The sequence below is a fragment of the Megalops cyprinoides genome, chromosome 6 (assembly GCF_013368585.1).
Source record: "Megalops cyprinoides isolate fMegCyp1 chromosome 6, fMegCyp1.pri, whole genome shotgun sequence".
NCBI classification, from domain to species: Eukaryota; Metazoa; Chordata; class Actinopteri; order Elopiformes; family Megalopidae; genus Megalops; species Megalops cyprinoides.
Window position 1 is genome coordinate 24758624 of NC_050588.1, and position 26729 is coordinate 24785352.

Sequence of the window (26729 nt, forward strand, 5' to 3'; positions counted from 1 at the left end):
ACACATGTAATGCCTTAAACATCTCTGAGGAGTTTGGCAGAACAAACATAAGGCCTTTATATTACTATATTATATATACTTTATATTTTTCCCCTTTGCTACAGGTAACATCAGTACTTCAACATCAACTTGATATACCCCCCACCCACCCTGGCTCTTAGAATATGCTATTCCAGCTGGAGAAGGGGGAAAGCCCCAGTGTGGTCATACGGGACCTGTCAGAATCCGAAACACACAGCACCAGAGAGAGGGAGTACTTTGTGCCTATGGATCTACAGTACTGGCTGAAAGGAAGAGTTTTATTTAAGAGGATAAAATGACCCCTGCCACATGTAAGAAACCTTGTACTCCCGGTTTTCAATTAGAAACAATGGCTCAGTCATTTAGAGAACTTAATGGATTTCGAAAACTAAAAAGAAATGCTGTGTTATATTTTGCAGCTGCTGGATGTGCACCTTCTTTGGTCTTTTCCCTTTGACAACAATTATCATAAAGGATCAATTACAATGTGAAGGTGTTTTCACTGGGAACGATTCTGCTCTGCCTGCTTCAATAAAGCCAGAGACATCTAGATGGTTTCAGCAAATCAAAGGAGGAAAATGGTTCATTTGTTAGTAATTAAGAACAACGGTCTTGGTCTTCAAAGGGTTTTAAGGTGTTCAGGTGGCGCATCTTATGTGCAGAGATGTGTGGTAAATAGAACATTTCAAACATTAAAAACAGGTCCACCTCCAAACCTCACACACACGTTTAATTTATGCATCTCATTAACATTCCAGAGAGTGGCGCTCGTCTGTCTCAAATGAACATTTCAAAGGCCACAGATGTAACATACGTACTTATTTATCTAGACTCAGCGTCTCTCTCAATTACATTTGTTCCCTCTTCACTGCGACTCAGGAGAAATTCTTCCACTGGAAATGCAAGACTGAAGATATTTGAAGAATACATTGGCTTTGATTTGCATGTTATTCATATTCAGCAATTCTGGACCAGGGATGGAGTGATGAAAATCACTTTAAGAGTTTTGACCTGAACTGGAACAATATCAGGCGTACATTTTTTCCTGCACAAACAGCATCTTTCCTGCCTTTTAACCCATTGAAACGTGGGCTCTGTTAAAGGGCAACTAAGGTTGCTCTCAGGAAAATTTTTACAGGAAAATGACCTCATGATAAAATGCTTTGGTTCAATGCACTAGTGATTAATCAGGCATTTATCAAGGGCTGCTTGGTGTCCACAACACTTTTCAACTTCTTGTACATTTGCACTCTTATTTAATCAATGTGCATCACAGTAAGGAACCGTCAGATCAAATGAATAGTTTTCATATTCATTGACTATAAAACATACCTTTGAAACTTACAGGCCAATTTTTTACCTTAGATATTTGTTTCCAGAAGTAATTGTATTCCCGCAAAAGGAAAATGGAAACAAAATATGCTACGACGGAGCAACAGAGTAGTTATTGAAATGTTCTATAATGGGGATTTTTAATATGATTTGTGTTCTCTGATTATTTTGTGAATAATATATTAGTTTCATGGTCTCCTCAGACATTTTACAGACAGAGAACTGATGAATTGTGTGTGACAGATGTTCAATAATAATTGGCGCGGTCTGCATTTGACATCCGTCTCCAGATGACAGCTGCATTGTTCTGTGGTCAGATTTTGTACTTAACACATCAAAGTGTGTGTGTTTTCTAAACACAGGCAGAGCCGAAGGGGGGTCTTTACACCAAGTTTGTCTTTTCGAGTAACCCGAAGTACACTGCTGACCAGTTTATGTCTGTTTTAGAATCTGGGAAAGGCTGGCATTCTCATTTTCAAATAACATTAAAGATTATGTCTTCATAACATTTCATAACATTATAACTTCATAACATTTCTAATAGTTATAGTTATTCTTCATAACTGTAACATTTCACACCCGTTACAGCTGGAATTCTCGGTAGTAACTTCTACAATGTGAGCGAGACACCTGCCAACTCTCTCACAGCATTGCTACAATGTTCTGTAAGTGTTGTAACAACATGGAACAGTTTGGCATAGCGTTAAACAACCAAAAGCTATCCTTGACCGTTGCCCCATTCTTGTCAGGATGTTGACCAGTTACTCTAAATCCGTATCGAAGTGAAAGACATTTTTAATGACATAAGAAGAATCTCTTTCACAATCTAATTGCAATACTGAAATGTGCCATAACAGATTGTTGTAATACGCAGGGGCTAGACAATGATAAGCTTGAAAAAGACAGTGGGCGATTACAGGACTCAGGATCATGGGGAAATAAGACACACTATGATAGAAAGGTGAGTTTGAGGGGTTATGATATGCACTGAGCTTCAGGACATGAGGGGAACAATCGATCCAGACCTAATGCAGATCTCATTACTTCCTTATATAAATTCTCCAAATAAGGGGACAGACAATGAAAGCACCTGCTATCATGGCGGCCCCTTGGTACCTCCATCATTCATCAGTGCCTACATCTTCCTGCTGTCAGAATCGAGGTTAAATACTCGCCCGTCAAGGACTTTTGAAATTCCAAGATGTACAGCATACCATTGAAATATAACGTGTCATTTCGATGGACATATCAGGAAAGTAGTCACCTTTTTTCCCCCTCCGGGCCACATCCGGGATTTTGATGTCTCTAACAAGAACACAATGAATTGTTCCTCATTATTCAGTAATTAACTCCAACGATATCTGCTCCCCCTCCCCCCTGCAGAGCACTCTAAATCAGCCCTCCCTCCCCCTCCTGCTGCTGCATGCTCTTTAATTTCCTCTGCGCTGGGGGGGGGGGGGGGGGGGGGGGGGATCTCCCACCCCCCATACACATAACCTGCCCCACCCCTCCCTACCCTCATGGGTAACCAGGCCCTCCTAACCACAACCAGCACCTGAGGGAGGGTCAGGGTCACATGGCCTGGGATAATGACAGCCAATCCCACAGCTGGGTTTGGGGCACGAGACGAGACCAAACACAGCGCGGCGGTGCGGTTTCCTTCACGAATGAGCAGTCATGGGTACTCCCAGTCCTCCACAGCAGTGGCGTCTGCTGGTTTCCATCCCTCCACCGCTCTTAATTGTTAAAACGAGGTCATTAATTGGAGGGTGAGACAAATCAGCGGGTATTCCTTGTGGAAATCAGTCACTGATTGAGAGGTACCTGGAAAAACCTGCTCTGGCCCTGGGATAAATGCATCCATGGGGGCTTTTCCTCTTTTTCTTTCAGCTCATAGGCTCAGAGCATATTTAGGTTTCCATGGGAAGTGGCAAACTAAACCAATATACATGATCCTAATAAAGATCTATATTGATTCTATGCACTATATAAAAAATTCCACTCCCTTGGCATTGCTCACACACACAATGCCATCTGACTATCTCTGTCTTATTTACAGATGTAGAAACAAGTTTTATTAAAATCAATTATCATGATTATTATCTTATCATTGTTATCATCATTATTATTAATTAGCAGAAGCCCACAACTATGCTGATTTACAAACCTGAGATCCTTACCTGTGATCCACTTATACTTTTATACAAATACACGCATTAAATTAGTAACCCCCAAAATGTCTGTGGCACTATCATGTGTGAATGGCATGCAGCACTGATACAGTACAACGAGATACTTTAATTATCTAACATTATTTCATACTGACCCTAATGAGATTATTTCTAAAAAGCTGCATTCTTTTTTACAGTAATGTAATCCATTTTGTTCACTTTCACATCTTCCTTCAGATGTCTTAAAGATGTCTTAATGATACTTAAAATACAGCACACATTTATGGGTACATGAGAAGCACAACTGTTTTCTAGGATTGTTTTTATTTTCATGAAGTGTGGCAGCAGCAGCGGAAGAGAATGGAATAATGAGTACACATTCTTTAATAACAGCATCATTCTGCAAAAGGGACATTTCTTAAATGTCTGGGGGAGAGAGAATTGAGGGTGCAATGAAAAACACCTGCATCAAGCAATGTGGGTGAGAGATGACGTAAGTGCTTATCCACACATTTGAGTGTTCGTTGCTTTTCAGCGCTTAGCTTCGGCACTTAAGGGCCGCGACAACCCCCAGCTCGCTGTTCCAATAAGGTGATGAGTGCTCCATTTTTATTCAAAGTCACTGTAAAATGTATCAGCTATTTACACAGAAAGGCCATTACAAATACAAGGAGACTAAATTATTCCAAAGTCACGGAACTACACTGAGCGTCGGGACCATGTTTCCAGATGGATTGAAGCTCGGAGAGCTGTACATAAGATGCTGACAAAAGTGATGTTTAAAAAATGCTCTAAACACATGATGTTAATATTTCATTGTGAAGCTCCCCCAGGAGGCTCCTCTTGGCTGGATGAGAGAGCCACTGATGGGAGATACTATTAGTGCTGTGTGGTTTGGAGGAAGAGCTTGTCTGCTAATGAAGCCATTGGGAGCTAAACACCAAAAACGCCCGATTAGAGAGCAGAAATGCATGTAAACAGAGCAAGCAGCAAGAAATGAGATGATTAAGTTAATGTTCAGTTTCCATCTTGCATCACTAAATGATTATCAAACATCATGCATTATATAGCCTTACAGATTCTACCGCTTTTTTTCTTCCAGTGGATTGTATTCTTGGCTGGGAATAAGATATATACTTAGGGTGTCTGCCACTGTGCACGTGTGAATGTTTCCTGTCACAATTTTATTCCACTCCTGGGTTCTGTATTTCAACAAATGGGTGCACACTAACAGCTGAGCTTCCAGTTTGCAAAGTGAGTTACAGCAACACCTTAAATGTTTTCTTATTGAACACAAACACCAAAACTCTTTTAAACTTGCTTTGAACTTAAAAAGGAGTGGCAAAAAACAAACACCCCCCACCCCCCCAAAAAAACAAAACTGGAAATTTCCTAAAGCCCCAGCTACTTACAAAAGGTTCAGGTAATCTGAAAGAGTTCCAACAACTTTAAGACATGCATTGCACACATGTTTTTTGTTTAAACCGGGCATCTGTTTATGCAGACACACTTTGGTTTCAAACCGCAAAGGCCTTCCAATACATTTTATGGCACAGTATTAGTTAGAGCAGCTTTGTAATTGTGCCCCAGCATGTAATAAGCAAATTGGTTGCAAGCAGCGTTTCCTCTAAATGTGTCCAAAACAAGGAGGAGAACTGACAAAAGCCATAAGCACCGGCATTCTGTGTAAAATGAACCAGTATTTTAAATCACTGAGAACTCCACAGTGCACTTTTTTAGAGTGCACAGCAAACACCTTTAATGTGTTTCTGTTCAGGGAGTGTGCGACCCTGAAAACAAACTTTTTACTAAATTAAAACTGCATATGATGCATATCAGAGCTTCAGTGAAAAACGTTCAAGAGTGGTTAACAGGCAGACAAGAGGTCTTTGTATGCCAGAAATATTGTAGCATTACATTCCTATTGTTTGAACAGCAAGATTAGACTGTTCGTCTCTACATCAGATAAGAGAAAATACACATTTAGCTAGCAAAGCTAATACAATAACATTCCTTCTCAGTACAGTGTACTTTGTAAGCTTTCTCCTGGTCCAATGTTCCAGTAAAACAAATGATTCAGTGCAGTTCTGTATGTACCTCATTCCTCATGTGCACTCTGCTGCCTGTTGTCCAGGGCATATTTGTGACAAGCACTGATATCAGACTGAAAAAAACAGTCAATCTGCACTCAAAGGTCAATGAGTTCTGCAAACATGAGCATCCAGCATGTAGTATCAGCATCCCTGCTTCCTCTGGAGTTTATGCTTGCATTCCACTTGAAGTAGGTTCTCTGAACAAGGAATGTTTTAAAACTTTTTAAGCATCTGAGAAATGTTGCCATGCTGCTCCTTGAGCATCAGTAATTGTGCAATTCCGCGTGATAAGATATTAAGATCTTCCACAAAAATCTCAAATTTTATATCTTGTTCCTTATCTGTAGTATAGATGCGATCTACATTGAGGTATCTCCCTCTTAATTTATTATCATATATAAGAATACAAGAGAATTTAATTCTTTAATGGTTTGTTAACCAAACTCTTGCTATCCTCTTGCTGTACAAAACCCAACTGCTCCTCCTCTCCTTCTCTGTTAAAATTACATTTTATCACTTACAAATATAGATTACAGGAGTTTAACCAAGCTGTAGATACAGTTTGAATTTGAATTCATATCCGTTTTAGCATATTGCTAGCCCTGTGTTATAAGGCATGCAACAAGCTTCACAGTGCATTCTGGGAACTGAATTCAAACGTGGATGACACTCTAGGACACTATTTACATACAGTTTAAATTTTTTAAACTTTGCAATAAAACAAAATGGCTAAAATACTTTAGAACAGTCACCTGTACATGCTTTGAATGTGCAAGAAATAACAGAAAAACTGATTTTGTATATACAGGGAATACATTTCACTGTTCATGCAATGAGAGTGTAAAAATCACAGAGGTAAACTAAGACTTCCCCAATGTGGAACTAGTTTCTGGCATTGCAATATGCTTACTGTATCTACCAAGATTTTCAGTTACCACTTCATGGACAGCTACGGGCTTGCATCAAGCACAGCATTGATTGGGGCCTTGTCTGAACACAGCTCTAAGGCATACAGATGACAGTCAACCACACTGAAATTCGCTACTGTGCCTCTCAAACAATGCATCACACATAGACAAAACATTCCATTCATGACTGAAAGTGATCATCCTAAAAGAAGTTGCATGGATAGGACTGATAACACAGCAGGTGCAGGAACAACAGGATATAGTAGGGATGCAGTTGAGTGGTCAAATACCCTCTATCACACATTCATAGAAATGCTAGATGTAATGCATGAGAGTGATGTTTAAAGCCTTGGCCTAGTGAGGCTGTTTCATAATAGCATTTTTATCTGTTTTTCCTCCTTCCTCCTTTTAATAGTCTCACTCCCTCCCTCTGCCACACAGCACACCACACTGTAGAGGCTTGGCGCAGGCTGACTTTCCTGTCCCCATTCCACTGTCAAAACCCACATACATTTACAATGTGCACATTGTTCCAGAATCATCCTGGCTTGTGGAGTTCCTTGGCTACTGCGGCTACGGGTCAGCGATAACACACCTCAGAGATCTCCATGGCCAGCTCGAGGCACTCGCCTGTCTCGTGACAGGCGTCAAACAAGCCACAGTCGAACTCCAAGTTGCAGTTGCAGTCGTTGCTATGCACTGGCTCAGCGGACGAGGAGAAGTGTTGGTAAGATGGGCAACAGCGGTTCACGGCTTTCTCGCATGTGTCCGGCAACAGGAACAGGAAGTCGTAGAACTTGCAGTAGAGGCACATCAGGAGAATGGTTGCACAGTCATCTGAGTCAAACACATCAAAGTAACAAAATCTGAACAATGAACTATGGTGGACATGTACAGGCAAGACAAACTGATGAAAAAGGGAAATACCAATGAATCAGAATGGACCAAGATCAATGAGATCTGTCCCACATATCAATTAAAAAAATGCTCCAAGTTCTCTATCTCACTCTAGTCACATAACAGGGGAAGTCACTTTCTGATCAATGCTTTTAGACTCAAACATGTTGCAATCTGTTCCAAGCGTGAATGTCATCCTTTGGTCAATGTGAAACACAACTGACATGAATCACGGCACATTTAGCCCTCAGAGAGCGACCTGCCAGAAAAGGCAGTAGGGCTGATTTGAAGTGTTTACAACAACTCTTTGAAATTTAATTGACTTCGCACACACGAGCACACACACACAAATGATACGACGGACAAACAGATTGCTGGGAGTTTACAATGACAAATAAAGTGTCATTTTCTCCTTTTGGACACCATGTGTCAAGAATGGCCCATAATGCAGCCGTAAAAGCCCCAGATGTCCTCATATGGGGGTACTTGAATGAATTGCTTGGGATGTGCGGTAATTGGTATGACATGATGCTTTCTACTCTCAACTTGATAGTTTGCGCCTTAGTAATAGACCAATAAAACACAGATTTACAGTGAAAATTATATTCCACAAGACCTAACTGGGCTGTAGCCAACCAAATTCCTCACTACATTGCAAAGGTAAAGTGTAAGCACAGATAAAATTGTAACAACTCCTGAAAATCTGTATGTTAGCAGATGACAGTCTCCCAAAGTGCTGCATTTCCCCCTATGAACTAGCGTCTGTCTATGCTTGCTGTTTATTATGTTTTAAAAGCCTCCACTCTCTCCTGGGGCATTTCTTAACACATGCATAATTTAAGAAATCACCTTTCACTTCCTTACAGACAGACAACTGAGGAAGTACTGTGCAGACATCATCAATTAACATCATCCTGTAGAGTCATCTCAAGATGGAGTGTTTGCGAGTTACAGCGATTCTGTCCCTGTGACATGCTGTGAGAACTTTCCCCCCTGCATCCCTCGCCAAATCACGCCCTGAGAGCAACAACAAGCGTGGACATCGCTTGCCTCCAGTGATGGCCTCAGCAGAGAGACAGCCGTGGGAAGACTTTCAGAATCAATGTATCTACCAGCTTTACCTGTGATCACATCTGTGCATCAGTTCACATAGGAATGGCATGGACTTATGTGCGCGAGATATTGATGCATTGTTTAAGTAAAGGTAATGATTCTCAAAGACCACCAGCATTTACTCAATGCCATTTCATTCCCTGAACTGACTGAAAACATACATACATCATACAGAAAAGATTAAATAATGATATATTCTGTGAGTACTATTAGCTGTTTATATTAAGTGTAAACACAGTATGTTACATTCATTAAATATAAAAATTATGCAGAACCTCTGAAATGCCAGCTTTATGCTACATTTTATTTTGTGATAAACATATTGTTATTACAGTAAATGCCATACCATATCAGAAAATCAATGTACAGCGACCTAAAAGTGCTTTGTATTAAATTATTTATGTATACTGGTATTTAACTATAATCAAATGTGTTGCTTAATTTACTAAAAAGTATTTCCACTGTGGTGGCCAGTTTATAAATTACAGTATTTTTTCTCCTCTCTGGCTCTAAATCATTCAGAAGGTTTAATAATTAATTGTATCAAACTGCATAAATGCATGCTCATAGCTGAACATAAAACTCATCAGCTGTCACATTTCAAATATTAAATGTTGGCTCATGGGGGGTAACAAATATATAAAAAAATAAAACTTATAGTACGATCACTAAAAAAGTACACTATTTCGAAAAAACAGTTTGATCCTAAAAAGAAGTCACATTATGTATATATAACCATATCATTATATTAAGTCCACAAACACGTGTGCTTGCTCTCTCTTTCTCTCTCTCTTACACACACACACACACACACACACATACACATCTTATGCCAAGTTCCTGTGGCGATCAATAGCTGCTGGAACAGCATTAGGTGACAGGCCTCACGTTACCCCATCTGTTTTTCAAGCGAGCGTCTTCTAATGCTCTCATTGATGAGACACAAACCTCCCGCGGCTGACTGATGGGAGGGAGACATCACGTCTGAGGAGAAGCTGGTGCTGCGCTCGTCTGTCGAACGCAGGGGCAGAGCGTAACCGGAGCCGCCGTACTTGCCGTGCCTCTGAGGATTATGGGAGCCCGCGCTTGTGTCAGCCCTGTCCGGCTCATATTCAGAGAGGACACCCAGCTTCCTCACCCCACCGACTGGCACGTCACTCAGTACTCCCTCTGTCGTGCAGAGGGCTACACTTCCTACAGTGGACGCAGAAGCATACGAACATTCATCGTGTTGTGATAAAGCAGTCACCAGTTATTTGGTATATCTGTCTTTGCTTCACATGCATATTTCAAACTTGCAATATATCATTTCAATTTCTATTTGTCCTGTTCATGAGAAATAATAAGCTGAATTTTCTATTTGATGCAATTTTACAATACACCTAATTAACTTTTCAAGTGTGTATTACTCTACGGCTCTAAGTCTTTTTTTTTTTTACTTGTATAGATACAGATATTAATCTGTGAACAGGACTTGCTCTTCAGTAGCCTTACAATAGCTTCATTCTCACAAAAATTTGATGTATTATGAAAAAAGACAAAGCTCCAGAAGCTTTAATTATTGAACAGAATGTACATTTTGAGATTGAACCTGATGGAAAACTGAAGACGATGTCACAAGTGACCAGGGATAGGTTCCATTAACATTTAGACCCCAGTGAAATATTTTACTGAAGAGAGAGACACAAGCTGGCCAACCTTTTAGGCAGACAGTGCAGCTCGGAAGTTCATGGGGGGGCGGTTATTGATTGAAGCCTCTTATTTGGATTCAGTTACCTCCCTTGAACCTGACTATAGTTCATCTGCTGGCACAAAAAATGGCCGGGGGTTGGTTTCACTCTCAGTGTCTGATCACTCTCCCCATCTGCGGCCATCCTACTACTGTGTGAACCTGACTCCAGGGTGAAACTCTATCTGCCGTTCAGGACTTCTATTCTACTTTAACAGCTGTTAAAAGCTGTAAGAGGTGTCTGCTTAAATCAGGGATAAGACAGCATGAGGGTGGGACTCATAGGCTAGCTCACAGTCTCTGTACATCACAGGCCTTTTTGAATGAAATAGCTTTCACACCTGTGTAGCTGGAGCAGGATTACTGTGATGGAGCAGCCTTTATCTTAGTCATGACAGCAAGTATTGACATGTACTACTGTATCTCATAAATTTTAAATTCTATACAACTATTCTGCTCTATAGCTTAAATTTACACATATATGCATGCTAACGTGTGCGTGTTTGCACATATGCATATGCATGAGAGTGTGTATTTGTGTTTATACATGTGCATGGCAGTGTGTGTATTTGTATATACACATGTACATGGGAGTCTACGTGAGTTTATGTACATGTATGTGTATGTGAGCTTGTGTGTGTATGTGTATATGCATGCACATGAGAGTATATGTGCCTGTGTGTGACATGTCCACACTGACAAGTCAAAATCAAAGGGAAATAAAAATAGCAGCTCTGGAAATACTGAGATTAAAGCAATCAAATAGCATCAAAAAGTTCCACAATACACCAATTTGATTTTGAAAAATAAATAATAGTGCAATGCTTCTTCATAGGTTCCAGGAAATGTATAGTGCATCTCCTGGTGACATTTTTCATTGTAAGGGAGATGTGAGGCACATAGGATCTGCTTTCACCCTCCAGGGTCTTAAACTGTCGACCAAAATAGTTCAATAATGGATTGACTTCTCATGGACAGATCTGAATGCCAACTATTAATGAAGTATTACTCTGGCGGCAATACCCTGTTTATTTTTCTACCACCTATCCAAGATGAATTATTTACCACACTTTTTTCTCTGTTATTTAACATTTAATGTCTTATGATTTATTAAGACACAGAACAGATTTTTAACAGGGATAAGAATTGTTAGCCTAGCAAAAAAGAAGGCTTTGGGCTGTGCAGGCTGATTATCCGATTTCATAATTAAAAAATTGAGTGCAAAAAAAACAAAAATAATGTATTCTTCAGAAAGTTCCAGGGCATCTGTTTGTGTGAACAAGTTGTTCACTGGTAGATGTGGGAAATATATTCTGTTTCTATGCTTTAGAAATATGCACTGTCTGACATTCTGTCAAACATAATATTTGTCTTAAAATATGCATAGCTGTACCTTAAACATTTTTCCAAAAGTACTTAAACAAAAAAATGCACTGACGAGAAACTGCATTAAGTTAACAGTGAAAGTCATGTAGCATCTCACTGTGTTTAAGATTATCGGCAATAATATCCTAGCCATTGTCTGGTGCCTGTAACCAGCCTATACGTTTGTTAAAGCTAAACATATGCGTTATTTAATTAATGAAACAGTAAGCATGTCAGCTGGGTTCACTGTCACTTAGTACCAAGAATATCAAAGATGGACAAGAGAGACAAGGGTTTTCCCATCTTCAGATCTGCACTCCTGGTTTCCAAAAATGGAAGAACTTACTCATGAATAGTCATTAGCAAATGGCAGAGTAGTTTCACCTGTAGGGTGGACAAGATTATCTGATGGACTTTGTTTATCACACCACACATCCCTCCGTTTCAGTGCAAGGAATATCCCAGATGCTACACAGTTTGGTTTACACTGATGGTTTAAAGTGATAGGCTGTTCAGGTAAATGATTCAATACACTTCAAATCAAATCAAACTGCTCTGGGTGAATCCTGATATTGTGTTTTGTCATAACGTTCAGAGATGGTTAGAGTGACAAGCAATACATTTTGCTTTTGACTCCCTCAGTTGCTGCTGGAGTACCTGTGCTCACCTGAAATTCAGAATACATACATATGCTTCAGGTTTTTTTTCACTTCACTAAGAGAAGTGAAACTTGTAGTAGGCCTACATGATTGCATAAAGACGATGTGCATACCAGCTTTGATGCGCCACAGAAAACACCAGCAGAACTGAAGAGGAACATGGACTAGGCCTGGTCCTGATGAATGGACAAAATGTTGTTTGCTTTGCGCATCAGTGTGTGGGCACCAGTTCTGACTCATTCCATCCATTAGTGCCATCTCTATATAATCCATACAAGCTTTGGAAGGAAAATTGGTTTCTTGAGCTTTTAGCAAAAATGCATCATACACAGAAATTGGGGTAATATAAAGCACATTTACACAGGTTTTTTTGAAACGGCAAACCACTGAGGAAAAGGATATTAGATTCAGAAAAACAAGGGAATTTGCAGAGGGAAAAATACACAACCGTGTTTACAGCATGGAGGGAATATAAACTGGGGGAAGAATGAAACAAAACAAAACCTGAAAGCCACTCAAATGAACAAACCTTATTCTCTTAATTATTATTAATTACTGCTTTAATTTAGTTACTTAAAGTGTCAATGGTCAATAGTGGTTAAAACTGTCGTAACTGCATGCAAATAAAATTACTGAGTTAATATTCACTTAAACACATGTAGAAACTTCCATGTTTGCTAAAAAAAAAAATCATGTATTGTGCAGATGCAGTAATTACAGTGCAAGGCTGGGTAATTATTTTAATCAAAGGCTGATTCAAATCAACTTACCAGCTTTTATTAAAGAGCTTTTCTCTTCCCCGTTCATTATATCTGCTCCTTTCTCGTCATTTGTTCTTGAATTTTGCGCTGCCATCTGATCCAGCACAGCATTAACGAAATATGTCAATAAAAAGGAATTTTGCATTCTACCCAATACACTATTATTTCACACACATGGCTGGAATGCCATTTCAAGTATTCAACTGTTGTTTAACGATTAATGAGACAATACACACGTCAGAAATCAATGGTGCATCAAACAAAACAAGCAAGTTATTTAATTGTTGAAAACGATAAAAGTCACAGCCCTTCTTTCAAGCGTTGGACACCACACACGGATACTAAACAGTGCATCCTCGAGAGGTTCGAGACTTCTGGAGCACTCAGACAACAGATTCACTCACACCGTCCTAAATTAAACTGATACGACTAGCTTCATAAACATAGTGAAATGCCGCGTACTCTACCTGAGGAAACCTTCCCAACAGAATACCAATAAGGCAGAGGCGAGACAGATTTTCCGTTCGAGCGCATCACAAGCCTCCTCAATCAGTCCATAGCGCCTCCACAGGACGCCTTGACCCACCCTCTCCAGCTTGTGACGTCGCCCCGAGCAACGTCTCCCCCTGACCTCTATGCGAATGCGCCATGCACGTTTTGTAAAGGTGGAAGTGACGGCTCTGTTTATCTCACATGCTAATTAAGTATTAGTGCAGTATGCATATGTATAAAAGTGTTGGCCACAGGGCCGGGATATTTTACTTGTGGATGTGAAGTAGAATTCCACGCTTGCAGGCCACGAGCTTCTAGCTTTTATAGTGTTTTATTCAGACTCCCATCAGAAAAAAGTGGGCATCCTCAACAGGTAAACCGGATATAATTCTGACGCTAAGTAAAAAAAAAAAGTAAAAGTAAAAACAATGTATAACGTCCAGGCAACGTGATTTTTAAGTCCAAGTACAGACAACTTGATTAAGAACGTTTGCAATGTCTATGGGGCAAACTGTCCCATTCATGTTGCTAATCTGTTGCTCAACTGTGGCGTGCTGTTTTTTAATGCACGTATGACCTCTGAACAACATCTACTTGTGTAACAACAGTGAGACTGGGAAGCTAATCGTTTACCATTCTCGTTCAGCAGACACCTCCAGATCAAGTTCTATGAGATCCAGGTGAGTGATCCCTTATGTTGGCATTCTCAACGTCTTTCCCATACTGGGGTATAAACTACAGGCCTAGAAAAAAAAGTTCCAAGTCCCACGAAGTGAGCTGAGGAGAATTTTTTTATGGTTCACATATTGCCTTGAAAAAGAATGACTTCAGTTTTAAAATGTACTTTTAGCAATAATATTACTCAAAACGTAACCCAGCTTTTTTCAGAATTCTAAGTTGCCAACTTGGCTTCAGAAACAGGAGCAGATAGCAAGCGGACCAATGCAATAAAGACAGTTAATCTATTTGAACACACTAACTTGACACACTTGCTTTTGTCTGGACATTGTAAGATGAAAGTGAGTGTGTCAAGTGTGACAGTATGTGTTTAACTTCACAATAGGTACAGTATTATGGCCATCACAACATTATAGTTTCTGAGGTGGAAGTTAGAACATATTGCAGCATTTATCAAAATTTTAAAGCACATTATCTGTAGAACTACAAAAAAAAAAAAAAAAAATCCTAGGACAAATGGCATGGTAAGCTACAACAGAACAAGACCTATTGTACATTTTTAAGGATTGTTGCTCTGTAATGTATTATAGCAGTATTGATCGTATTGAGCAGGACTGATGGCAGTATTATTGACAGAATTTCGTTTGTTAGAAATTATCTTACAACTCTAGCGCCTGTGATCATAAATGGCTGCAGTATGTACATATTTTCCCATGTGCTTAAGGTGCAAGGAACAGACTGTATGGTAGGCTGTATGTGAGGTATGCTGAATTACAATGATAGCAAGTTGTATTCAAATTTTTCAGAGTTTACAAGCCTGCCAATTTACACTCATTAGACTTCACATTAGTGTTGCATTTTAAAAGACGCCCTGCTGTGTTTGCATATGTTTAGAGTACAAGAGGCATGTTAATTGAAAAATTAAGATGTGAGTGTATTTGTCTATGAGGGTACTGCCAGATGCCTCATTCCTGGGAAAGAGCTTTGTAAATATGAAATCTTTAGAGAACTTAGGGGAAAAATACATTATATATTTTCTCTCAAAATTTTCTCCTCTACGATAACTATCCAAAAGGGGAATCAGCTCACCTCCCTGCACCTATTTTAATTTAGCAACATAACACTGTTTTTAATTTGTTGATGCTGTGTGAAGGTATGACAGAGGCTAAAATTTACTGTATGTTTGCTTATGCAGAATCTTGTTGGAAATTTCATCATCGGTTGATACCAAAAATTTGTCACTCATGGGTATTATATTTTGTGTTGGTCAGTAGGCCTCAAGACACAGATAGATTGCATTGTTGCTCTGCTACCTTCTTTATCTGATGTACTGATTGCTTTGTTGCTGAGAAACTGAAACCCAAAGGCTGGAGTCAAACAGAGAGCATTTATCCCAGAGAGGGAGAATGCCATAACTACCTAACAATGGACACTGATGATCCTGGGGTGTGTTGTCTTTCTTGGTTTTACTCTGATCTTTGTGTAAAGTTCCAGGTGAACATCATTAGTTTCTGACAAGCTGGGACGTGATGGCAATGTGCAGTGAGACATATGTCCGGACCCAAGTCTCTGGGCGTATGTTGAAAAGTCACTGTGGTTGACAGGGATCACATCAATGTCTGCCAGGCCAGATGGGGCAGAGCCTTGGATCATACTAAGATACAAATCGCCACATGTCCAAATGACACATCACGGACTCGGACCTGTTTGCACTGCTTGATATTCAACTGACCGCTTGCAGCAGCAGTGCGCATCAGATTGCGCAAATGAAAAATCTTTCTCACCTAGAGAGGTAGAACAGACAGACAGACAGACAGACAGACAGAGCGGAACTCTTTTCCTTTTATGACTTTCCCCCTTCATCACCTTAACTTTGAAACTGGCAATTGTACATTAGGCTCGCCTCACTGCTTACATCCCCTGTGCTCGCGAGGGAGGCTACAATGTGCTGAATGAAATCCTCCAATGCACACACGCGCCACCAAAGACTAGTTCTCACACTGTGTGCCAGGATGGCAAATGCTGGAAGGGTGTTGAACGCATCTCCCCAATGTCACCTGAGCAACTCATAGGGGCCTGATGAATCATTAGAGGGTGCTAATGAGGAGTGTAAAGAAGTGACCCTGATGGACATAAGCAATCCCACCCTGGCAGAGGAAACCAGATAATGTTCTGCTTCTGCTGCTCCTGGTCATTGTTGGTTAAACTCAGACTCAGACTTCTGAAAGAGAGCCTTTACTGGTGGGAGCCCCACTGTAATACATTTCAAGTTTTAAAAAAAGTCCATTAATATTTAGGGAGTAGGGCTGGGCGATATAGCTGTCGCGTTTTGAAATTTGAATTTTGTAACACAAGAAAGCTATAACATGAAACATTTAAGAGAAAGCTTTGGGGTTACTTGCCACTTAATTATTCAAATTACCATCCTTGTTAAATAAACAATCTTATGCTGTAGGTTTCGCAATAGCACACAAATTTCTGACAATCTGCGGTGTTTCGCGAGCATAATCATTTATTCTAATTACGCGATTGGTGTCAATTATTCTCTGAATTATTTGTTTTATTGTTAATCAAGGAGGATAAAGGGGAACAGGTTGAAAGTACTGATAGATTTAAAGGTAGTGTTTGGGCTTCCCCTATTTCCAGCTCACCCGGCGCCACTGCCGGAAGCATTTTACTGAACTTTGGAGGTGTGCTCCCGCATCAGGTACGTCTAAAGGGAAAACAACACGGGAAGAAACTTAACGCCACATACCGGGGATCGCTGTTATTGTGCTAAAAATAGCTATTCGCTATATCGCAATGGCTATATTGCCCAGCCCTATTAGGGAGTTATAGTGAAAAAATCCATCAAATACAAAGGAGCATATGGCAGCTAAAGGCATTTGCTTTGGAGCCATAGTTAATATGGAATCCAAGCTGACTAATAGCTATTTGCATGTTTTTCAACTTGAAAGTTGCACATTTCAAGATACGTATGTTAAACCTGGAATGTGCATTAGTGCATTTTCAAATCAATCAGGTGTAACTCGATGAGAGTGGTATGGTACAAATGCAATACATGGCTTGTTGGAAAGTGGATTGGATCAATTAGCTAGTCAACTAGTCCTAGAGAACTCCTACAGAATAAAAAGCTAAAATGCTCTTGTGTTAGAATAAGGATAGTATGTGTGATGTCATTAAAATATCTTAGTGTCCTAAAATATAGCCTTTGCACAATACAGCACATAGAACTCTCCTTCCTTACTTGGAGATATGTCTGGTTCATAAAGTGAAATATTAAACTAAATTATCGTTAATGTTATCATTATCACTGTGATTTTTTGAGATGACTTTGGCATGCAACAGTGTGTCTGTGTGGCTGCTCAAGGTTGTTGAACATTTTTGTGTCATTTTGATGAATTTTGTAGTGTGACATTGTAAACTGTAAGGCTACCAGTTTGAATCCAGAGTGATGCTGCTGTTGTATCCTCGAGCGAGGTACTTAACCTGAATTGCTACAGTAAATATCCATCTTTATAAATGCATTATATTTTAAATGTAAGCTCTGTAAGTTGCAGTGGATAGCGGTGCCGGCCAAGCAAATAGGTAATGTCAAAAATAAATAAAAGGTGATTTATCACAATGATATTAAATATTATGGGTTCTCATTAGGTGGTATTTGAGTTTTCTGGCAGGCTGAATGTGGAGAAGCAGTTGTAAGCCCCCGAAGATTGTACTGCCTTGGAAAAGTGAATGTCTTCTCTTGCCACCTTGACACAAAGACAAAGAAAAAGTGTTTCTTAAATAATATATTGATTTATAAAACCAGAATTATATATGGTGAACTGTGTCTCAAGTACTGTTAAGTCCCTTGGAATCAGATGGATGTAGAAATGGTCAAACAGAAAATGCAACAGGGAATTGATTTCTGGCATTTCCTTGTTATAGAAAAATAATGTAACATAAGCAGTATGTCTCACTAATCATCAGTCATTGGACCAGATAGGCTATGTTTTAAGGAGAGGCCCTCAAAAGGTGGATGGATATGGTAACATGCCTGAGAAAAGAAAAAGGAAAAAAAAAAGTAACAAAATGCATGAGTGAACTCTGCATGGACGCCGCCACTTGACATATACCAAAAGACCAATGTGAATTTACACAGGGCCCCAGAACTTTATTGGAAACGGACTATTTACGGCATGCCCCTGAATTTTCCATGTGTTTATGGACATCAATTAATTATCACGCTATCTGGGAGAGAAATATTTAATACTGCATGAAGGCTACGGGTGAACGTGCTCCAATACTAACATTAGACCATTCCTCCTCTGGATTAAATGCTAATCCCTCAAGTATCACCATGGAGAATTGGCCCTCACTTCTGATGGCTTTAAATAAAGACATGAATGCATTTTTCTGATGGACCTGGAGGAATTTTTTGTGAAGACGAATTTTGTCTAGTTTTAGAAGTGAAATGTACTGAGTGTAATGTTTGCTGCCAGCATGGCTTGTATTCCTGTCTTGTATGTATGCTCTGGGCTTAGGTTTTCGGCTCACTTCCTGATCCACTTAGATTTGTTTTCCTGTGGACATTACCCTTTATGCTTAGGGAGTATTGTAGCTCAACTCATTAAGCACTTGCTAATGTCATTTCATCCTAATTGAGCGTTTCTGTGTCATCTAGTTTCTCCGCCCACTTCAACACATTTGAAAGGACACCTGCTCTGCTTCCAAAGTAATCTTTAGTGTGTCAAATGGCAGAGAGGAAAAAAATCCTGCAGATTGACATCGGAAATAGGAATCTTCTGAAGCTTCCAAATTAAGACTATAGAAAAATGACCTCGCAAAATACAATATATCAAGGAAATATTGAAAAATGGAAATTGGATTCTTTCAACTCTAACAGTATATGACTTAAATCAACTGGGGATTCTTTATATAGTTGAGGAAGTATGGTTTCCTAAGGCAGTGGTCCCACAAGGGACTCTCTGAGATGATCCTTGGGGGTTCTTGGAAAATCCTGGAAGTTATTCAACCCAAAAAATGGCTAAATAGATTTTTTTTTCTATTAACCAAATCATCTGCAGTTGCTTCTTTTGGCACATTGGTTTATGGTTTATTTTAATCTGTTTAGACTTCTAAGATTCAGTATTGCAGTTATGCTGAAGGCCTAGATTTCCTTAATGAGAATGCTGTCCGGGAGTAGAATGGCAGGAGATGACTGGTGGAGGTAGATAATGTTGTAGAATCTTCTGCCAGAGGAATCGTTTGGCCGACAACATTTCTTTTGTACTTTCTACTCACTGATGGGTGCCGGTATGAAGGAGACACCTTTCAGACAATTTTATGGCATCTGGTAAATGTTTTCTCAAAGGTGCAAGAAAGGAACTAAGCATGTATTGTTTTTCTCTGCTTCTGCTGAATCTCTTCATGTACATATTCAGAGGATTTTATGTCTTCCTATATGGATCCCAGTCAGTGGCAATAGAACAGCACATAGCTATAGATTTTCTTTTTGGTTTGTTTTTTTGATTAATTTTTTCACAGGAGTATTTGCATTCCAAATATGTATGAAGAGACACTTCAATCTGACATTGTTAGAAATGTAATGATAAACAAGAAAAAAAGTAGCTGCAGCAATTATTTGATTTTAGAACTGGCATACCTCAAAAAGAATCATGCTCATTTTTTAAAATAGGTTTGTGTTGAAAGCATGCACATACCATTTTGAGATGCAACCAGTGGTGTATAACCTCATGAGGAGTTAGGAAGTCATGTTAGGGACTTACTGCTGGTTTAAGGAAAATTAAGACTGGTGATGATGTAGAATAAAGACGCTAGTAAACGTTTAAATGCACCCTATCTTTGATGTTTTACTATATCCCAAAAAGCAGTTTAAAATGACAAATTGGGTTGGGTGCTATGAAAAGCTAGGGCTTTGCTATTAGTGTAATGATGATATGACATCAGACATTTTCAGTAAAGTATTGTCTTGTTGTTATTGTACAAGACAGATTATGATTAGTCTTGAGCTACTGCACATTATGAGATGCTCTTTAAGTAGCATTCATAAAGAAAACCTCCTGGCCATGTCAAGCCCATAATAAGAGCTGTGATTCATACATACTTTAAAAGTCAAGGGTAACAAAAAGCTGAAGCCATATTTTCTTTTATTTGTCCTTGCTGTTAAGGATCTGTGAGCCCTTGCCTCTTCCCCCCCCCCCCCCCCCCCCCGTGCTCCAAAGGGTGTGCTCTGCACTCGAGCGTGGAACTTTCATTTATATGCCAATGCTGTTTTTACACGTTGTCAATCTGTCTCCCTCATTACTTTCATTAATAGGCACTCCAATACATCTCATTACAAGGTTAATTGGAACAAATCTAAAATCCATCCCCCTCCTTTTAAATATAATATCCCTCAAAAGCTCATCCCTCAAGGTAGGTTGCAGAACTTAAAAGGCAGTATATTAGGAAAGACCCTCCTTTGCAATGTTAAGGTCCCTAGCAGCTGTTATTACTTAAAAACACTCAGGTGTTGTATTGTAGGAATGATTATTATGTCTTGGATTACTGTTCAGTTGCTGTGTCTTAATGTCTGTACGCCTTGAGTGATTTCCATATACATGTATATGTTGAAAATAGTCTTGGCCCCCTTTAATTAGAATTTATCATTTTGATTGTTGATTTTAAATTGTACATTGTAAGATATATTTATTACTTGATCAGTCAAATTAGTGCTTGCCATGTTATTATCCTTTTAAGTACTTCACATTAAATGTTGACAAATAACAGAAGACACAGTTACAGTATACCCCAATCCTTTTTTCCCCCCCAAGTTAAAATTGAATTTGATCATTATGGTGGATTACATTATTCAGATTAGATTTAACCAGTCCACTGAGGTCATATTTGCTGAAGCATGATGCATGTATAAGTCACCTAAAGTAGAACCCTTGGAGTCCCCTGTGAGCAAGCCACAGAATCCAGATCCCTTTGGGAGTGTAAGGCTGGGGGGGGGGGGTGTGAGATACTCAGGAGACACATACACCTCCATTGAGCTGTATTACAGGCATTAAAATGCATGCCTCTGAGAATTCTTTATCTTTAAATTTATATGTAGCATCTTTTACCTTTTACCTCTCTGCTTCATTTACCATCCTACGTAAGAGCCACATGAAGTCCTTACCAGTCACAACTTAGTTTCCCCCCATAAATATTGACTTTGGGATATGATTATTAAGCAATTTCCACAAAACTTCAATTTACTTGCTGAACAATTATTTTAAAGATGTTATAAGACCCTGTAGACCCCCAAGGTCTTGAGACTGATTATGCAAAAAAAGATAATTGCTATGAAGATTTAAAATGAATTAAATTGGTCTGACGAACCTATGAGTTGTTAAGTACTGTTCAGCTCTAAAGAATACATTTGCTGACAAGCCACAAAGATCCGATGTATGAAGCTTTTCCCGTGTGCTCAGGTGGGCGGGAGGTAATGTTCCCTTTATTATCTATGCTAATGGCGTCCCAAATCTTTGTTCAATTATGTCTGATATGATGAACAATTAATTAATAATTCTTGGGATAGATAAATTGTGCCAGATTCAGCAAATGTACATTTTATAAAAAAGACATGACACTGTGATATTGACTAACAGAATATACAGATCAGATTATTTTTCTTTTTATGCATTTAAAAATGTAATTTGCAGTTTGACACATTTTACTGTATGCTTTTACTTATGCATCGTGCCTTACTGTATTCTTTTAGCTGTCAGTATATGATATGCACCGCTCAATGACGTTACTAATATATTATGTGTAAATTGAGCTTCAAATAAAATGGGGAGTGTGTAAATAGGGATACCAATAGCACTTTTGTTTTAAGAAGAGGGTTATTTTTCCAAAGGTTAAATACACAAGCTCTGAAAAATGATACATTAACTAAATATTTCTGGGCAACCTGGATTGTATAATTTTCCCATAAAACCCAAACATTTAAGTACAGAAAGGAAAAATTATATGTCTGCAAAGAGCCATCTTAATAGTGATATCACTCCTCTGAACAAAAGAGAGAAGCTTTGCTGAAGTGAAGCTCGATTGGCCATTTCCGTCTCCTACATTAGGGTCATGCTCTGTGCTACTGAGTAGGAGTGTACATGACTGGCAACACTCGCAAGATAAATCGAGCACTCCTCTACAAACCTCGTTAAGACTGAAATCACTGAAAAAATAATAGTTATTAAATTAATTGCAGTCATAATCTTGTAAAATATGTGTCGAAAAATTATACGCAGTTCGATTAACACATAACATGGGTGTCAAATCTGTAATAAAACCCTGATCAATAAAACAATAACCATGTTGTTAAAAGCAGTCATTGAAAGGTGTTGCTGGCAGTGTGTTCGAGGGGTGAGCAACCCTTTTAATATAAACGGATTTCATCTTTCCACTATGTCACCTAAATCACCACAATGTTTGTGTATACAATTATAATCAGATAATAAATTGCAGCAATGGATGGATTACGAATGCTCTCTCCGACCCCATATATCAGGCATTGTCATAGCCTCAGAAAATGCTTGTCTAACAATCTGTTGATTACAGTGTGGTGTGAGCAAAGCTGGAGAGAGGGGAGACAATGACAGTAGCAGTGTACATTATTTTTAACATACTGTAATGTTTAAATCGATAAGTCCCCACCAAGCATTAAGTTCTGTAATTAATGAGATGTTTTTTCTTTATCTTTTTTAGAGAAGTGACCACATCTGTTTCAGATTTATTGAAGGGTTTATTGTTTCATTTCACTGCCCTCTTCTGTTATTGCAGCCTTTATTTAAACAATTGGTTCTTTGCAGAGTGAGCATTTTAAAGGTTTGGGCTTTGGTAAAATGTTTCTAAATGAAACCACTTCAACTTGCACATCAATGCTTAAAACAAGCCAATATTCCCTACAGTAATGAATTGTCAGTAATGAATGTGCTAAAATACATTTAAAAACATTAAGACATTTATTTAAAGGTTTGAAAGATCCATGTTGGAGCTTTTCTTTTGAATGTTAACGTTTTTTTTGGAGAAAGGACAAATAATTGCAATGCATACAGCACATGCTACAATTGCTCTTTGCTGCTAAGCCATAATAAAATCATTTCCATGTCCAAAAGGTTTGCCTTTCAAAATGTTAATCTTTTTATCAGTGTTTATATTAAATAATTTGAGTGGAAGCTGTTAATTTGAAAATGAAAATTCCTCTGTCAGCTAGTCATTCACTGGAGTAAGCTAATGGTATGGCAATTAAAACCAGGGTATTTGCTTACAATTATGATAATGGCTGTAGCTGGAGGTGTGGAGTTTTTGGGGGTAGGGTTATTAAGAAGGGCACAACATTTCCACTGAAAGGATTGCTCCATTTTAGCAGTGTCAGAATAATATTACTCTTATTTGGATTATTTGCACATTAAGCATTTTCTAATATACCCATTTCTCGTTATCAAGCGTGGGTAAAATGTTGGGCACTTTTTCCCACATTGCCCTGTGGTATGGTGTCTACATCAGATTAACAGACCATTTTTCTCTCACTTCTGTAACCCCATTCCCAGTGTCAACTCAAGCTGATTTCAAAGCCAACTGAAACCATTTTTTTTCCCAATCACAGCGATAGAAAGTAAAACAAGACCATGTACAACAGTGCTGTTTGGATGTTTCTTGTATAGTTTAGCCCTAGAAAGTTTAGCATGTTTTTTTTTTTTTTTTTTTTGCCATACTAGTTAAGTTACACCTCCTCAAAATGGCCAGGTGGGCTAATGCATTAGCACTTTGGTAGAATGGGGACCGGATAAAAAAGGAGTTACATTAAGTGTCTGCTTAATCTGATTGAATCCTGGTTTCAAGATACCTTGGGTGTGTTTCCCATATAGGCTGGATTGGTTAATTAGCACACATTGAAAGTAGCTGTAGGCATAGCATGTGTGACGTTTATTTAAATTCAGATGATGTGATTTTTAACTAGCATCATACAGCCTCATGCTTTGTCAGATAATCAGACTATTAATGAAACATGTTTCCCTTTGTTCTATATCACAATAGAGATGGAGAAATCCTTTGAGATTATTTGTATTATTTTTGTATTAAGTATTAATTTGTTTAGCAGGCACCTTTATTTTGGGTGACTTGCACACCTTCCATTTTACACATTGTCTATTTATAAAGCTTGACATCTTAAAGAAACACCACAGGTTCAGTACTGTACCTTGTTCAAAAGCACAAAGATAGTGGCCATCCTGAAAACTGAACCTCTGGATTCAAGCCCGGTCCCTTAAGCAGGGCATCACACTGCCAACCTGCACAACTGTCTGATGAAGCTCTTCTGCTTCTGAATCTACCTATTCTCACTGGTCACTGCAAGCTCCTCCAAGACCTCCTTGCTCACCCAAATGTCTGTGGTGCCCCCTACCACCTGCAGCTTGCGCTTTTCTTAATTGTTAGCATACCATGACCAAATAAGCAATTTAATTTATAGTCCCTCTCTATTTGTGAAATTTTCACAATTTTGAGTGCTAAGCACCAAGCCACACTCTCTCAGTGCTGTGTGATAACTGCTGTCAGTATTCCATACTACATCACACCAAATTAAAAATATATTTTACACATTACATTTTTAAGGGGAAATATTAATCACTTGTTTATTATTTGGATTATTTATATACTGTAAAACTTGTTACTTTTCTTCTTTGCTTTCTGAACAGTAGAGTGTTTGTATTTTCCCATTTAGAGGGTTATATGTGCTCCTAATCTCAGGGATATTCTTTTTGGTCTCTAGATATTACCCTGTGGTGTGGGGTTTCATATTGTATCTGTGAGTAGCTGGAGTCAGTGTGGATTGCCTATGATTAGGAATAATGTGTCCTTTTCAGTCCCTGGAGGTTATACCTGCTTGTGGCTTAGCCCCCTCCAGCCATGTACCAGGGACTGACAGAGCTTTCTTTTCTTGCATCAGTTGGCTCAATGTAACTAGGCTTTTGTAAAAAAAATTAAAGAAGGCCTCAGTGTGTCTAACATCAGTGGGCTCAAGAAACACATTTAAGCAAGTGTTATGTATTTTTCTTTCTTTGGTAACATTTTGCATGAATTGTAGTGACTGCTGAATTTGTTGTGTAAATTGTTGTGTTATTTCAATTTGTTCTTCAAAGTTGAGGGCATGGCGGTTAGATTGAACAGAGCCTGAGTCTTGATTTAGTACTCAGCAATCAACATACTCACATTTTTATTTTATTATTTTTTTCTTTCTTTCTATTTTTTTCCCCACAAATGACCTGCAGTTATCATTGCAGTTTTTTGTACTTGTTACAGTGATTATGAAATCAACACCAGCGATTGTTGAAATTGGTCAAGGTTACAAGTGCCAAAATTTAAGTCTGAAGCAGCTCATTGAGATAAATGGTGCACTCTTCTCAATTGCTGTAGGTTTTGGATTAAAGCCAGCTATCAAATGCTATATATCCTTTATGGAGACTGTTTCCAGTGCAGATAAAAGGAGAGTGTTTATACATTACTTGTACTTTAGTCTATATGAGAAAAAACATAAATATAGCTGCAAAAGCACAGGGTACTTATGAAAAATAATTTTGATCTGCATGGTCAGTATTCATTATTCTTTAGGCCTTCTTTTTCTGTGGTAGTTCATTTTGAAATACAAATCAAATTAAAGATGCTGTCTGGATACTGTAATTATGGTTAGTATTATTCTGTGATGGGAAATTGTACTGAAATGTCTTTGCTGGTATTGTTTGTTCCACAGATGATTGTGAACTGTTTATTTTTCTAGTATCTGTTTTCTTTTTAGGCAGTTTGATTAATATTAATTCAACTGCCATTATCTTATAAACATTTTCTTGCAGTGTTGCATCTGTTTGGACAAATGCGAGGTAGCTAACATGGTGTCTTTTCACATTTAATCTTTGAGATACCATATGAGTTCCATCTTCAGTCTGAGAAGTAGGCAAAATTGTATGTCGACGCTGAAAGGGAATCGCTGCTCAATAATTGAATGAGAAAGATCCATTGTCCAATTACCTGAATTATCTGCGGATACTCCTCTCATTAACAGCTGAGGAAGGAGAATAATTAAAAAGATTTGCAGCGCCGGTTCTAAATGGTCGTGCTGCGTTTGCCCGATAGAGCTCCAGGAGCAATGAGGTCATGTGTGATTCAGTGCAGGGGAACCCAGCCGAAATTCCTCCTCAGCCGCCAAAAAAACGCCATTAGGAAATAGCTGCATATTCAGAACGTCAGCAGCAGTGCACATCTGAGGACATTTGGAAGAGATCAGCCCGTGGCCGGGATCGCTCAGTCCTCAGAATGTGCTGAGAGACTGTTGTTTGGCTGCGTCTGCTATTGGCAGTCCACGCACATACCTGTGGTGGGAATGCCTCCGTCAGGTAGAAATTCTTTGCGCCATTAAGCGTGTAAGTGCTCCAAGAAACACTTGCTCCCTCCTTGTTGTAAAATAGCATTTTAATTAGAGCAATT

At 38.9% G+C, this 26729-nt stretch overlaps 1 protein-coding gene across 1 annotated transcript; it reads right to left on the bottom strand.

The window, feature by feature from the left end:
• Nucleotides 1–7105: 7105 nt before the first annotated feature.
• mdfic2 (MyoD family inhibitor domain containing 2) lies at nucleotides 7106–13602 on the bottom strand. Its single transcript, XM_036530327.1, has 4 exons — nucleotides 13517–13602; nucleotides 13059–13143; nucleotides 9484–9729; nucleotides 7106–7362 (listed from the first exon to the last, which is right to left on the bottom strand). The coding sequence occupies exons 2-4, from the start codon at nucleotides 13141–13143 to the stop codon at nucleotides 7106–7108; spliced, it is 588 nt and encodes a 195-aa protein (XP_036386220.1). The 5' UTR covers nucleotides 13517–13602.
• Nucleotides 13603–26729: the final 13127 nt, after the last annotated feature.